Source organism: Acipenser ruthenus, chromosome 5, assembly GCF_902713425.1.
Source record: "Acipenser ruthenus chromosome 5, fAciRut3.2 maternal haplotype, whole genome shotgun sequence".
NCBI lineage: Eukaryota > Metazoa > Chordata > Actinopteri > Acipenseriformes > Acipenseridae > Acipenser > Acipenser ruthenus.
This window is the reverse complement of record NC_081193.1, coordinates 47,999,387-48,013,733: the sequence shown is the minus strand read 5'-3', so window position 1 is coordinate 48,013,733 and position 14,347 is coordinate 47,999,387. Positions and strand designations below refer to the sequence as shown.

At 34.4% G+C, this 14,347-nt stretch overlaps 2 protein-coding genes across 4 annotated transcripts in view; one reads left to right on the top strand and one right to left on the bottom strand.

Annotated features, from left to right (window-relative positions):
- Positions 1 to 6,662, top strand: part of LOC117403271 (tyrosine-protein phosphatase non-receptor type 14-like) — a 125,314-nt gene extending 118,652 nt beyond the window's left edge. For both annotated transcript variants that reach the window (XM_059024294.1, XM_034005299.3), the window contains 4 exons: positions 2,047 to 2,175; positions 2,786 to 3,020; positions 3,502 to 3,665; positions 4,248 to 6,662. In XM_059024294.1, the coding sequence (XP_058880277.1) occupies positions 2,047 to 2,175; positions 2,786 to 3,020; positions 3,502 to 3,665; positions 4,248 to 4,376 (657 nt within the window). In that variant the 3' untranslated portion in view covers positions 4,377 to 6,662. The remainder of the gene's footprint in view (positions 1 to 2,046; positions 2,176 to 2,785; positions 3,021 to 3,501; positions 3,666 to 4,247) is intronic.
- Positions 6,663 to 9,047: 2,385 nt separating this feature from the next.
- The window catches only part of LOC117403425 (N-lysine methyltransferase SMYD2-like), a 49,331-nt gene continuing 44,031 nt past the window's right edge, over positions 9,048 to 14,347 (bottom strand). The window contains exons 12-13 of one of the 2 annotated variants that reach the window (XM_034005565.3): positions 14,014 to 14,122; positions 9,048 to 11,327 (exon numbers count right to left, since the gene is read on the bottom strand). In XM_034005565.3, coding sequence (XP_033861456.3) covers positions 11,247 to 11,327; positions 14,014 to 14,122 — 190 coding nt within the window. In that variant the 3' untranslated portion in view covers positions 9,048 to 11,246. The remainder of the gene's footprint in view (positions 11,328 to 14,013; positions 14,123 to 14,347) is intronic. The other variant, XM_034005566.3, reaches the window with a different exon arrangement.

The window sequence follows — 14,347 nt, the reverse complement described above, 5'->3', positions numbered from 1 at the left end:
ATCCTTGTTCTGACTAGGTACTATAAATACTGATGATAAAAGAGAAGTTTCTAGCATCAGACATTATTCAAGACAAAAAAATCATGTATTTGTACTGAATAGTTCATTTCAGTTGTACTGCAGTAAGGTGTATATAAAGGATAATATATGGTACAGTATATAAAAAGACTGCGGTTTAGCAGTAAAGCTCATCACCAACAAAAGGTTTCAACCTCAAGGGTTAAGCCAAAGTAAGTTTTTTACTTTTACTGTGTAACTTTTCTTTACATCATAAGCCTGTTACGAGTCCTTTTAGAATTTTTGGAATACAATAAAAAGAAAAGAAAAAATGAAACAAAAAGGTACTTTTAAGTGAAGCCAACAAGGCTCAGTCAAGGGATTGTTTTTTATCCTACAGTTCAGATAGCACATCGGCCACTGGTGTCTGTTCCGGAGAAGGCAGTAATACATTGACTGTGGCATGAAGCCTGGTGTCAGCTGGCAAGCGAAGTCTGCTCTCACAGCCCTGTTGTGTGGAGCCGGTGCCTGTGGCTATTAGCTGTCTCCACCGAGCAACAATACAGGGACCACATTGAGCAAAAGGCAGTCCTATGGGATTGCTGGCTTGCAAGTGCTGCTTTTACCAGTAGACGCATAAACAATCAAGATGCTATTACGATAGCGTTAAGATGAACAAAACACATCCGCTTGTGTTGTCTAGTGTTTAAGCACTCCGATATCGGTTTCATTTTCATTGCTGTACAGCGTGCAGAGCAGTCTGTCCTTGATGAAATGTGTCCCAGAGCTTCCAGCAAGTCTAGAAAACATAAGTGTATGGCTAGTGTATCACCTACAACTTCAAACACTCAATCATTTAAACTCATCTTTGGTAATACTGAAAGAAACTAAACAAACCTCAAGACAACTACATTAGTGGAGTTAGTTTCTTTCAGTATGTGTAATGCATACAGATTTGATTCATGGTGTGTGTGGTTTCTGTTTGTAAAGTGTGGATTGCATTTAGTGCCAACCTGTACTTTCATTGTTCACTCCAGCTACCCCATTTGGCATGATGGGGGTTTTCCCCTATACAAATTGAAGACGTACAGTACATTGAACTTTGAATGAATACTATACTTGAAAACTAGTAGTCTTCACGGTTTACTTTAATTTATATCTTTGGGGCACCTAGAATGATTAAATAGCCTTTCACGTGTTACAGAGCTGCTTCACTGTCATAAAAGAAAAAGCCCTTGGTACATGTTTATACCATGTTGTGTACTTAAGTGTGGTACTCTGTGATTGAATAAGCAGGGCAATGTGTGAGTGTGGTGTTCTGTTTATTTGCATGTGTACAAATGTGTGTTTGGGGGGTGGGGGGTGTATCTTTCCCTTCTTGATGCTTTTGTGGAGGTGCTAAGTATCTAGTAACAGGCTGCCTTTCCACCACTAAATTAAGACGACCCATCAGATTAATGATTGAATATTCCAAACTAAGAAAAGTTGCCTCCCATTCCTTATTGTATTGTTTTTATTTAGTGCTTTCATTCTCTAGTGCAACATTATTACAATGTATAAGTAAATACTGTAATGATTTATAATGCATTTATTTAATTGAGGCTAGTTCAGTTGGACTTGAAACACAAAAAGTCTTGTCACTTTCAGTTGGTTTTTATAACTAAGGTCATTCAAAACATAAGGGGCTTTTATCATCAAACAAGCAGTGTGGTTCAGCAGCTGGTGGAAGGAAGGTTTCAATTTAACACTAAGGGAGGAGATGCACACCAACATGTGCATTTGTAAATTAAAAGGAGATCATTCAGTATGGTGTTTTGGGGGGCTATACAGTAGAACAGGCACTGCAATGTACCATAAACAATTTTTTGCCAGCTACCACATACACAAGCACATCTTGCTTCATTACTCAGAATGAACATACAGTACTCCAAGCCAATCTCTAACAGCACAGAAAATAAAGCCCAATTATGGGAACAGGCCAGCAGTGGATCATCTGGCAATGCAGTGGTAAGATGATGGACTGACAGCGGCTATGCTTTAAATTCCCAGGTGAACATCCACAGTGAGGAGTGGCACTACATTGCCACACAGGGGCCCCTGCCAAACACATGCCAGGATTTCTGGCAGATGGTCTGGGAGCAGGGAGTGAATGTCATAGCCATGGTTACAGCTGAAGAGGTACGTCAAAGAATTACTAACAAAAAGCTTGAAGCAAAACTGCATTGCAATGCTCTGCATGGTTGTATTTCAGACTGCATCATCTGCAATCTATTCAAAATGGAAAATGGAAGAAAAAATATCTCAATGTTTGATTTCATGATTACACAAGCAGTATTGTCACAAAAAAGGGACATAGATACACACATACAAACTACAGACACTAGGTGGCATGTAAAGAATTTTTGATGTAGCCATTGGAGTTGGAAAGACGTTATTTCTTTGGCTGGATTGTAAATTTCATCTTGTAAATGTATTTAATCTTCGCGTTCTACCTACATACACAATGTTTGGATAAAATGGAATTAATTTGATCTATTCCATCTAATAAATATTAATTATGCTGTATATTACTAGTGTTTGGGTGAAGGAACTGCAAAGCTGTTACTGAATAGTCATAATTAGCTTAACTATAAAAAAACAAATCTAGCTTCTCCAATGGAATATTGAGGCTTGTTTTTTGTTATACACGAAGCTCCCTCCTACTTGTAGACACAGATGCTCAAATTTTACATTGCACAGTGAAAAAGAAAACTGAAACATGTAGTCATATGAATTTTTTTTATTTCAGGAGGGTGGAAGGCCGAAGAGCCATAGGTACTGGCCTAAACTAGGCTCCAAGCACAACTCGGCAACCCACGGCAAGTTCAAGGTGACAACCAAGTTCCGCAGAGATTCTGGTTGCTATGCAACTACAGGTTTAAAGGTCAAGCATCTTTTGTCTGGGCAGGAGAGGACTGTGTGGCACTTGCAGTACACTGATTGGCCAGATCATGGTTGTCCCGAAGAAGTCGCAGGATTTTTATGTAAGATTTGTATTGTATTGTATTTGTATTTTACTCATAATTTCTTGGGCTCTTGTACTGTATTCCCTACTACTGTAGGTTGTATGCAGAAATAGCTATTCATGGATTTATTTTGTAATTGTTATGATTTTATTCAGCCATTTTGTATTCAACAGTTTTTACCTTTTATTAAAAACTAATTTTAATCATTTAATTTTAGATGAGTGTGCATATTATGTGGAAAAAGGGTAAAGTAAAATTTCTAGATATCAAATACATTATTTATATGCCAAATGGGTAATAGTCATTGGAATGCACCAATGGAAATTCAATGCATATTGGTTAGGATTATTCATTGATATCAAACGAACATCATGCACTAGAAATTTTCAAACATAAAATATGTGAATTAGGATTGACTCTTCACTACAAAAAACATTTGCTGCCAAGTCTTACACTAAAGACTTCCAAGTGTAACTAACATTTTTATATTGCTTTACAGCCTATCTGGAGGAGATCCAGTCTGTGCGTCGTCACACCAACAGCATGCTCGACCCCTCGAACAGCAACAATCCACCCATTGTAGTGCACTGCAGTGCTGGGGTGGGCAGGACTGGAGTGGTCATCCTCACAGAACTGATGATCGGCTGTTTGGAACACAATGAGGTCTGTAATAAACACCCTACTGCTTTGTTTGTCCCTTTTTAAAATGTAATTGGTTAAAAATAGGGCCCTTTTTAAAGTTTTTAACAGCTGATTCTCTTGGTAACCTTTTATTCTTTGTATCGTTCTTTGGCCAAAAGTTTTTTAACCTCTTGTCATATTCCAGAAACTGTTAGCAATACATACTTTAAATATGCAGTGGTACATTTTTTCAACATAGGCATTTTCCTCCATGTTTACAAGCTGTTCTGTCAGAGGTTCTGTCACCTTACACTATGCCTCATGGGATGCTTTGTTTTCATTCATAAGAACACAAAACATGTCTAGTTTGTGTCCTGTAATTGTGATTAAGCACTCCAGCTGCTTCACCAATGCCTTTGAGGGGTAATAATGCATTCTGTGTTAATGCATTTCTAGCATTATCCCCACCTTAGTTTAATTATTGCATGAAATATAGGTCAGTAAGCTTTATGTTTTTATTTGTGCATCACATATAAAGAACTGTGTGAAATTACTTCCATCGCCTTACTTTCCATACTTTTTCTAGAGCTGTCCCACTAAGCACTGGTTTTCTCTCTCTTCCAGAAAGTGGATGTCCCCATGATGCTGCGGTACCTCAGGCAGAAACGCATTTTACTGGTCAAGACTATCGCCCAGTATAAATTTGTCTACCAGGTTCTCATTCAGTTCCTCAAAAACTCCAGGCTAATATAGACTTGGGACCATTTGACTGCTATTGTACTTCGGTCCTAATTACTTCAAACCTTGTGCGTTCACCTGTCATATTAATAGCACATTGTTACATATAATCTGTCTGAACATCAATATATTATTTGATGATCTGACATTAAGAAAATATGCTACTTTCTTTGTAGCAGGCTTACTAATGTCATTCATAATATGTATACCATAACAGTTCTTAGTATAGTAAACTAATGTTTTGTACTCTCAGCCTTTTCTGGTGTAATATATTAATGTGAAACGTTTTTAAACTGGATTAAAAATACATCACACAGTACTTGTCAATCAAGCCATTCTGTCAATCAAGCCATTCTGTCAAAGAAAATTATACTGTTATTTTCAGGCAATCATGTCAAAAGTAATAGGTTGCAGTCCTCATTTCCATTTTTTTTAAGACACCTTAGGGCCAAACTCAGTTAACTTTTAGCTTTTTTAGCAAAATATAAATATATGCAATGTCAATGAGGATGCATGCAATACAACAAAACAATAAATTAACACATTATTTAGAAAAACATGTAAAAGCCTTTTGGTCTTAGCATTTAATTTTACAAAATAATACAAAAATGTGCACTTTATGTTTGCAGAGCATCCGCTGTTATGCATGTCAGTACTGTCCTTGTGCTGAAAAAAAAAAAAAGAAAAAAATCATGAAACAATGACACAGGTCTTGAATTTCCAAAGTCGCCTTTAACCTGTCTATTTGAATGTATGATAATCACTAAAGATATTTGACTAGTTTCTACCTAGCATCTGATATTCACCATTCAGGTAATGTTGCCATCTGTGTTAATTATAATGACATTGCCATTAAATAATAACAGAGACTGTTCAGTGCCATTAAAACAAAACATTTGAACAAAAATGGAAAAACAAACATTAATGATGCAGGAACATACATTATTTACTGATTCACAATTGATTTTTTTAAGTGAAACTAGAGAAGAGAGCATCACAAAAAACTACAGGATGCATTAAATTGGGTGAAAGTAACTGTAATGGGGAGGCAATGTCAAGCACCTTATATCTGCAGTTCAGATGTACTCTCAACTACATTAGAAGTGAAATGTAAAATCTTTACTCTAGCAATTTTATTTGTAATTTCAGTCTTTCCAAATTTTACACTATGCATTCCTACATTTCGACTAACTGAACTGCTTTTGTGTGTTCTTACTCGATTGAAGTTCAATTGATGTTTTTTATACAGACAACTGTATTTTATTATTTTTAGTAGTAAATGTAAATAACCGATCAAAACTGCCCTATCAATACAGTACAATGTTGGAACCAAGAATACATTGTCTACATTGATTATTTCTATTTTTAAAGGGAATTATTATCCATACATCATGTCTTATTAGCTTCAGTTTTATGCCTTTTTTATGTTTTCATTTTATTTATTTGAGCTATGTGTGGCTCTAGAGATAGGGCAGTGAGCCTGAGTTTATTTTAATTAATCAATTAACTAGTCTATGAATACAAAGTTCCCTTATTTTAGATGGGCTCTGGACCAAATTTAAGTCACACAAGCACATAACCAACCTTCAGGCATTGTTCTGTCTCCTGAATTATTATGACATGAAAAAAGGAGGGGAGGCAAAACCTCATGTAATAGATAGCCTTCACTACATATACATTAAGCTTGTTGTGTGGACACAATGGTATCTAATGATTGTTTTTATTTTATTTTTATATTATTATTATTATTATTATTATTATTATTATTATTATTATTATTGACGTTGTTTTTAAAAGAAAGGCAGAAAATAATAGCCTACCCTCTGAACACTAGCCTAAAAGTGACTAATATTTTTTTTTTTCAATGTATCTTTAATGTATGTGATATCAAGAGGGTTATGTGCGATATGGTCAGAATGAGTTGTTATGAATGTTGTTATGAACGTGTTTTAATATTATAAAATCTTTAAACTATGCATGCTGTTTTTATACTCTAATGTATAGTTACTCGAATCGATATATAAGCTCATGCTTGCCTGCTATATGTTATAAGTAAGATTTTTTACAGTATTTTTTGCACTGTATCCAGATGCATTTGTCTTCTTTTTTATTTCTGTTTAAATCTTATGACTCATGCCTTCTCACTGGTATAACATACTGTAATTTTCACAATGGTATTCTAATTTTGTAAATCATTATTTGTATGTTTTTGCTTTTGTTTTCATTGTTGTAACACATCTTTTTGTAAAATACCTCTATCATTCTTACTCACAATATGAAATAAAGCATTATTTGACTTTTTCCCTTGTCTGCTGCATACTGTCTCTTTAAAAAAGTGTGCATCTAAAACAGTGTACGCCTTTAAAAGAAGGGTAAATTGCAATACACTGTACACTAGCCTTAAGAAGCATCTATCATGGGTACCTACCAAGGACTAAAAAGTCACGTTTCTACCCCAAAATGTGTTAAATTAGCATAGCTTGGAATTGGTTGCCAGTGGCTTTATTATTGCTGCAGGCTACCGACAGCACCAGGCTGAGCATCCACCTGGAGTTGAAGTAAAACTTCTTAAACCTAATTCATTGAGGAAGATTTGTTTTAGAAGAACGAAAACATGAAAATAAAAACTGTTGGTTCCACAACTTTGTAGTAGTACTAGAAGAATAATATGTAGTGGCAAATGCAGGCTAGTAGGGTAGCCTATTGTAGATTTACTACCAGTATTTAAACAACGTACTGATTAGATACTTTTTATATCATTAATGTAAAAGGTAAAGTAAATTACAATTATTTGTTCTCTTTAAATCACTGGGGAGTCCACACATTATATTGTTTTGAAATACAGAATTTTGACAAAATGTGCAAATATATGTTGGATGGCTTACATTTGTTAGCCTAACTATTCGGATATATAATAAAGGAAAATATTTGCAGGGTTTTTTTTAAAAATTCCACATTAAATGTTATGGAAAGACATGTTAAGGTTTGAAACATTCCAAACGCTTTAAGAAGCAGAAGTGCTTTCCATGTCCTGAGTTTTAGCACCATGAATCCCCAAAGCCTTTGTTTGAAGAGTATCACAAGAATCACTTCAAGAATGACTTTCAGGTGTGCTATAGAAAGGATTATTTACATGACTACTTTTTTGAGCTCAAGTAGAATTTCAAGAGAGACCCTGGAGGTACAAGAGTTTGGGAAACAGTAGTTTGCAAAAGTTACTAAGTGCTCCTGATGTCAATTACATTTAATAAGCTTTTGGCAAAGGGCTTGTTACACTTAGCCAGCCTAGATACCCATTTCTTCACTCGTTTATGCCTTTGCAATACTTAGACTTGCACTTTGGGGTCTAATAATGAGTTAGCAACTATTATCCTTTTGGAGGAGTGTCTTTTTTCCCCATTCTATAGTGCTTGGTTAGTGTGCTGCATTTGTAAAGTACTACGGGTAAGTTAAGTAATTAAAAAATGGCCATAATATTATAATAAATCAGAACTGCAAAAAAAGTGTTATATTACTAGATGTGAATATACTGATTTTTTGTGTAGTAATGCTTGACGTACCTTCACGATTTTTCAGTTCTAAAACTAATACTGTACTGTGTTTTTTTCAAATATATTCGTTTAGAAACACTTCCTGTAAATATTATATAAAATAGTATAGGACATTTTAAATAGCTAAATTATCTTTAAGCTGGAATGAAAATGTGGTTAACGTAACTCTCTTAGTAACTTTTACAGACAGATAACCCTAGGCCTAGTATGCCTAATTATATTAGTTTTGGTGTCTTACACTGATGAATAGAAAATAATTATGGGCATAGATATGGGCATTGTAGTTTCCTAGGCCACTGTTCTAATTGGAGTTGCAGTATGTTTTCTATACTACAATAGCACAAAGATTTTGGACAAGTTATCTTGCCCGGACCTGTATCTGTGTCTCTAGTATTGAAAGAGTACATTTATTTCTGTCCCTTTATATGTTGGTGGCTACATATATTTTTTTACAAACTATCCCATCAAAAAGATGCAATTTCCCTTATATTATGTTACAGTTATGTATTGTTTTATGGAATTAATTGGAAAACAACTATGATAGGTATGTATTGATAAACTCAGCTCAATAACAAAAATATAAAATTCAAGAAATGATGAATTCACTGTTGTAGTATTGGGAATGGTTGATTTTAAAACATGGCAAATACAAACCCTTTTTGTTTTTCATTCCCATTTTTTTTTTTATTGTTGTAGTGCACATACATGACAATTAAAAACAACAATCAAACATAAATACTGCATGCATTCATTTAACCTTGATGCCACAGCCAGTACAATAAATACATTAACAACATTGCTATGAAGATGCTGCCTGACATTGTCAATCCTTTGCCTTCTATCAAACCAACAATAATAAAACAAGTTAATTACTGGTTACAGTGGGGAGTATGGGATGCTGAATGAAAATGCTTCTCTGAATACATGATGCCAATCTGTGATGTCCCTTTTTAAAAACCTTCTGTAGGAACAGTGGCAGACAAAAGTATTGGCAAGATAATTCAAGAAAACACATTAAATACAAACATTTAGTGAACATTAGCCACTAATATGACAGACAAAAAGACACTATTTTTAATCGTGTATATATATATATATATATATATATATATATATATATATATATATATATATATATATATATATATATAGATATAGATATATATAAAATGCAAGTAATTTCAAATGCTTGTTCATGACAAAAGTATTGCCGCCTTTACATTCAAGGTCTGTAAAAATGTAATAGCACTAATTTTAAAAACATAATTGATTGAAAACCACTACACAGTAATTAAGCTGCATTATGAAGTCAATAGCCAGAAACGTAATTATTTCCAACATATATAGAAGAAAAACGTTTCGGCAACAAATCAGATGATGGTGAAGACAAAGGAGCTGGATTCATGTTTGAGAAAAGCATTTGTAGCAGACTACAAAAAAGGAAATGGCTACAGAGCAGTATCAAAGAAATATGTAATACCAAAAATGCACACTCAGCAATAATCAAGATGTATCGCTTGAAAGAAGTAGACATAGAAAGGAAATTAATGGTACAGCAGGTAGGAGAATTGTCAGAGCAGCTAAGAAAAATCCAAGATCAACAGCCAAAGACTTAAAGATTTAGAAGCATCAGACATAATAGTTACGGATGTGATTTTGTCACGGTGGTCATGGAACCTGTGAATTTGTTTCCACTCAGCATGAAAATAGGAGCAGTTCACGTCTTTTGAATTGGTTTCAGTGCAAAGTTTAAGCGGTTAGCAAACATCAAATAAAGGTGAATACTTAGACAGAACTATAAAAAATAGGGGTGAAATTAAGTTCTAAGCAACCAGCAGAGCAATATCCCAAACAAAAGTGGAGGGAGCAGCTTTAAGGAGAAACAAACTTAAAATGAACCTACACTTGATAATGCAAAACCTAAAGGGAGGACGGTTTACAGTTCTGGAGGAGCATGAACTCCAATTTGCCCAAAACCCCCCCTCAAAACTGTTCAGATAGTTTTAGTTGTTTTTTTTTTTTTTAAATAAAAAAATAATTCTGCAATATCCTTGTCGTTAATCTGTAGCGTTCAGATAGTTTTCAGATAGGTAGGCCTATAACTGTTAATTAAAAGGTAAGCATATTCCTGTTACGGTTATTTTAAAAGGTACTGTAAAAAAAAAAAAAAATCTAGGTTTACTTTTCACTAGAAGCGTGTTTAAAGAAAACACAACAGTAAATTAAATATATGTTTACTTTGCACAAATACTAAAATTATACAGTATATTACATGAATTAATATATTTAAGTTCAAATCTTTGTAGCCGTGACCATTCCATGAAATTGTCTATTTTTAGCTGTGACTGTGCCGTGATTTTACCGTGACAAAATCACACCCTTAATAAATCACCTGAACACAGAAGAGTTGTTTGCACGTAGACTTCGCTGCAAACCACTATTAAAGAAAATTCATAGAACAAACTTAAATATGCAAAGAAATATGGAACAGGAATCAAACATTCTTTAACAAAATTCTGTAGTCCGATGAGACTAAAATATAACCTTTCCCAAAAAATGGACCACAGTATGTTTGGGTGTTTTAGCAGTTCTGGAACTGGTTGCATTCAAGTGATTAAAGATTGAATGAGATGATACCATCTCCTAAAAGGCTGATTGCAAACTTCTAATACAACAATGACCAAAAGCATACAGCTAAGTCAACGCTGGAGTCACAATCCAATAGAAATGCTTTGGACTGAGCTGAAAAAAGCTGGAGTCAAGCATTGTGTATACAATCTGTCTGAGCTGAAGGAAATAGGCAAGACAGAATGGGCCCAAATTTCACCAACAAGATGTAATGTATTGGTTAAGAATGATCATAAACATCAAAGCCGTGAGAAAAGCAAAAAGTAGGACACACAAAATACTAAAGCAGGCGTGCCAATACGTTTGTCATGAACAAATACTTAATCAAAAAACAAATAAACCTATTTAATGTGAAGAATATTTGTTAAATGACTAGAAATTGTGCATTTTGCTTTTTGTTTTATAGAATGGGTGCATTTACTGGTTAAAACAAACTGGAAGTTACCCACAAAAATGTTACAAAGTTACTTTCCTCGTGATAAATAAGTATAGTAACAGTTTACAAAGGCCTTGTTTTAGTAACATCACCACACCAGTCTAAAGTAAAACCTTTGACAAATAAGGCAGTTGATAAGTAGAATTTGTGCTAAATATTTTGAATAGATGCAGTAGTTTTAAAATATCAAGATTTAGCAAGTTTCATTACAAGTAAAAATATTAAGTTACCAGGCCATAATTGTATTTTTACTTTGGGGGGAAAAAAATGTTATTTTTCTTCAAGCTCTTTCTTGATCTCTGCTATGTAATGATGGTCCTTTCCATGGGCCACCTCCATAATCGCTATTGCCTAAAACAAAAAGGGAAAACATTTTAGCTTTTTTTCCCACTTTACATTGCCAAACATATATTAAAAAAAAATAAAAACATAGCTTAATGATGCTGTTGTAACTTTTTTGGTAAGGCATTAAACTCTACTGGTGTTGTTCAAAAATCTCTTTACATGTGCCAGGGAAAAAAGTATGAACCTGCAATAAAATGTTCCAAGTATCTTGAGGAGACCAGAAGGGTGGTATGGCTGTGTGACAGGATGATGTCACAGCCCAGGCTGGTGAATATCTAGGAAGTAGACCTAAGCTGCAATTCTGAATGCGCTAATGCGCCTTTTAATTAAACAAATAAACAAAAACAAACGTTACAGACACTAACAAAACCACCGTGGTCAAAATAAAAGGCACAAGGGCCAAAATAAAAGGTTTGACAAAAACTCATGAAAATAAACAGACAGCACAGCACACTGACATTAATTCTCAACACTGACCATTTCATCACTACTGATCACATTATTTATACACCTGTGGCTGGAGCCTTAATCATTTAAACATTTATTCAATTGACAACTCCAGCCACATTCCGCCATGTTTTTGCACAGAGAATTTTAACTCCCTCCCTGCCACCCAATATCTTGTCCCAGACACACCCTGTAACTTACTATACATAAATATGCCTTATATACATATAGGTGTCGCCAGAGCTGGGTCCTGAGACCCAAGCATTGGGCTCCATGAGTGGGCCAATAAACAGTTGAAATTGGGCGTAAATGGTTATTTCCTGTTGAGTCAAGCAGTGTGCAGCTTGACATACTGGATGTTTAAATTGTGTCTATTTACTTATGTCAAGTCCCTGTATAGCCCCCACTTCTCTCCTTTTGTGAGTGGCAGGTGTATAGACAGTTGCTTTGATTGATGTGTTTAGTATTGTCTGTATTTCAATGTAATATTGGTATTTAAATTAGATCTAGTTTCAGTTTTTTTTTTTTTTTTCTGGAGAATGTACCTTTCTTTAAATATGTTTTTGCTGACTCTCTTTTTATTAAAAAGTGAAACTAGCTGATTAACTGAGATTTCTTTCTACTCCAGTAAATAAAGTGCAGAATGAAGGTGGCAGAATAAAATGAATAAAGTGCTCTTATAATGAAAACGCATAATTAAATCATCACAATTATTATTAATTATTTTATTTGACAAGTTTAGCAAGGGTGAAGTCTTTGTTTTATACCCTCCAAGCAGCGAGGGTAAAGCAATCATCACTGTGGTCTTAGGAATGTATATGTAGAAAAATATTTGTGCTTGTTTTGTCATTATCATTTTCCATGAATAAATTACAACATTAAAAGGCAGGCAGGGCACTCAGAAATAAAAGTATTTTACCAGAAACCCTAAATATCAGTTCTGGTGTATTCAGAAGCATCAGACTTTTGCATTTGAAGTAAGTGGTATACTTTAGATTTATTTCAGACAGTGTGTGATTGACACCGGTAGTGGAGTTGAGGGTTGTGTCGAGTTCATAGGGCTGCGGTTTGCAAGCAGCCTCACAGCTGCCCAATCACATTTATAGAAGTCAAATGCATATTCATGAGTACAATTCAGAACACAGTCAAACAGCCAATCAAATCGACTGGTCAGCCGAAAAGCTCGAGCTGCAACCCTCATTGGTTATGATGTGCTTACAACTCATGCAGCTAAATTCTCTCCGTCTTGTCAACCTCATTTTATTGCAAGCTCTCTCTGAATAAACACAATATCAACCTACTGAATGTGATTTTATAATTAATATAACACAAAACTTTATGTATGCAAGCACTCTTGTCTTTTCAGTATTTGGATAATGACATCACTATTAAAATTCAAGTTTGATTAGGATTTAAAACTAAGTATAGTGTCTACAACAATTATTCTAGCATTGCTACATTTCTTACGTTCTTGTAATATTATATATTGAATTTGAATGGAAAGAAAAAGCTACTTAATTGTATTTAGTATATAGGCTAGTCAGTTTGTCGTGAGAGAGCTTTATCTGCTCTTTGTTGCTTGAAGGGCTAGACAATATCTTCCACATCTGAAGATCTGCTTTGTGCCTTGCCCTGCTGCACTGTCACAGAGATGAGATTGATCTCTCCAGAACAGAAATGGTCGCAGAAATTTGATGCCAGTGGTCACAGGAAGATTGGCAAACTACATTTAAAATTAGATGCACATGATGTTGTGAAAAAAAGCCAATCAGAGCACTGCATTTGAATAAGATAACTTATATTTCTGTGTATACCTGCTGTGTCACGCACTGTACAAAACCACACAGGTCCAGCAAATTTATTACCTCAGGTACTCAAAATTCTATAATAGTATCTTATATATATATATATATATATATATATATATATATATATATATATATATATATATATATATATAAAACTGTTAACTAAACGTATGTATTTAACATAAACAGCATATAATAAATCTCCTCATATCTTCTTTCTTCTGTTATAAAAACTTTAGAGGTGGTGGTGGGGGTGAGGCGCACGGACATGTAATAACCCAGACGTTACACAGAAACAAACACTTTACATTTTCTGAGGCAATTTTCTTTACCTCAGTTTCAACTTCTCACCTAGACCTTTGTGTTTTAAAAATGTAGTGTATATATACACCTATTCAGCAAATCCTAGCATTGACGTGATTTTTTAATGACCTCACCTTTTTTAAAGCTTTGACTCCCAGAGACTTCTTTTCCAATCCTATATACAGTCTTCCTAACTTCAGCCACATGGAGGCCACGTTTAGAGAGTAAGCAGGGTAATGTTTGCTATATATAAAACAAAAAGGTTAAAATGTTTAAAACATTCTATGCATCAATCTGGTTCACTTTCAACAATCTGCCACATGACCCTTGATACTAGTGAAACATCCACCGCAGATACATGGCCATTAAAAGACTGCTTACAAAAGCATGTCTTGTATAGGTTTCATTTAATAAAATGCCTTCAAATTGTCCTTATTGGAATGTCCCTTAACCCTTTAAAAAAGATAA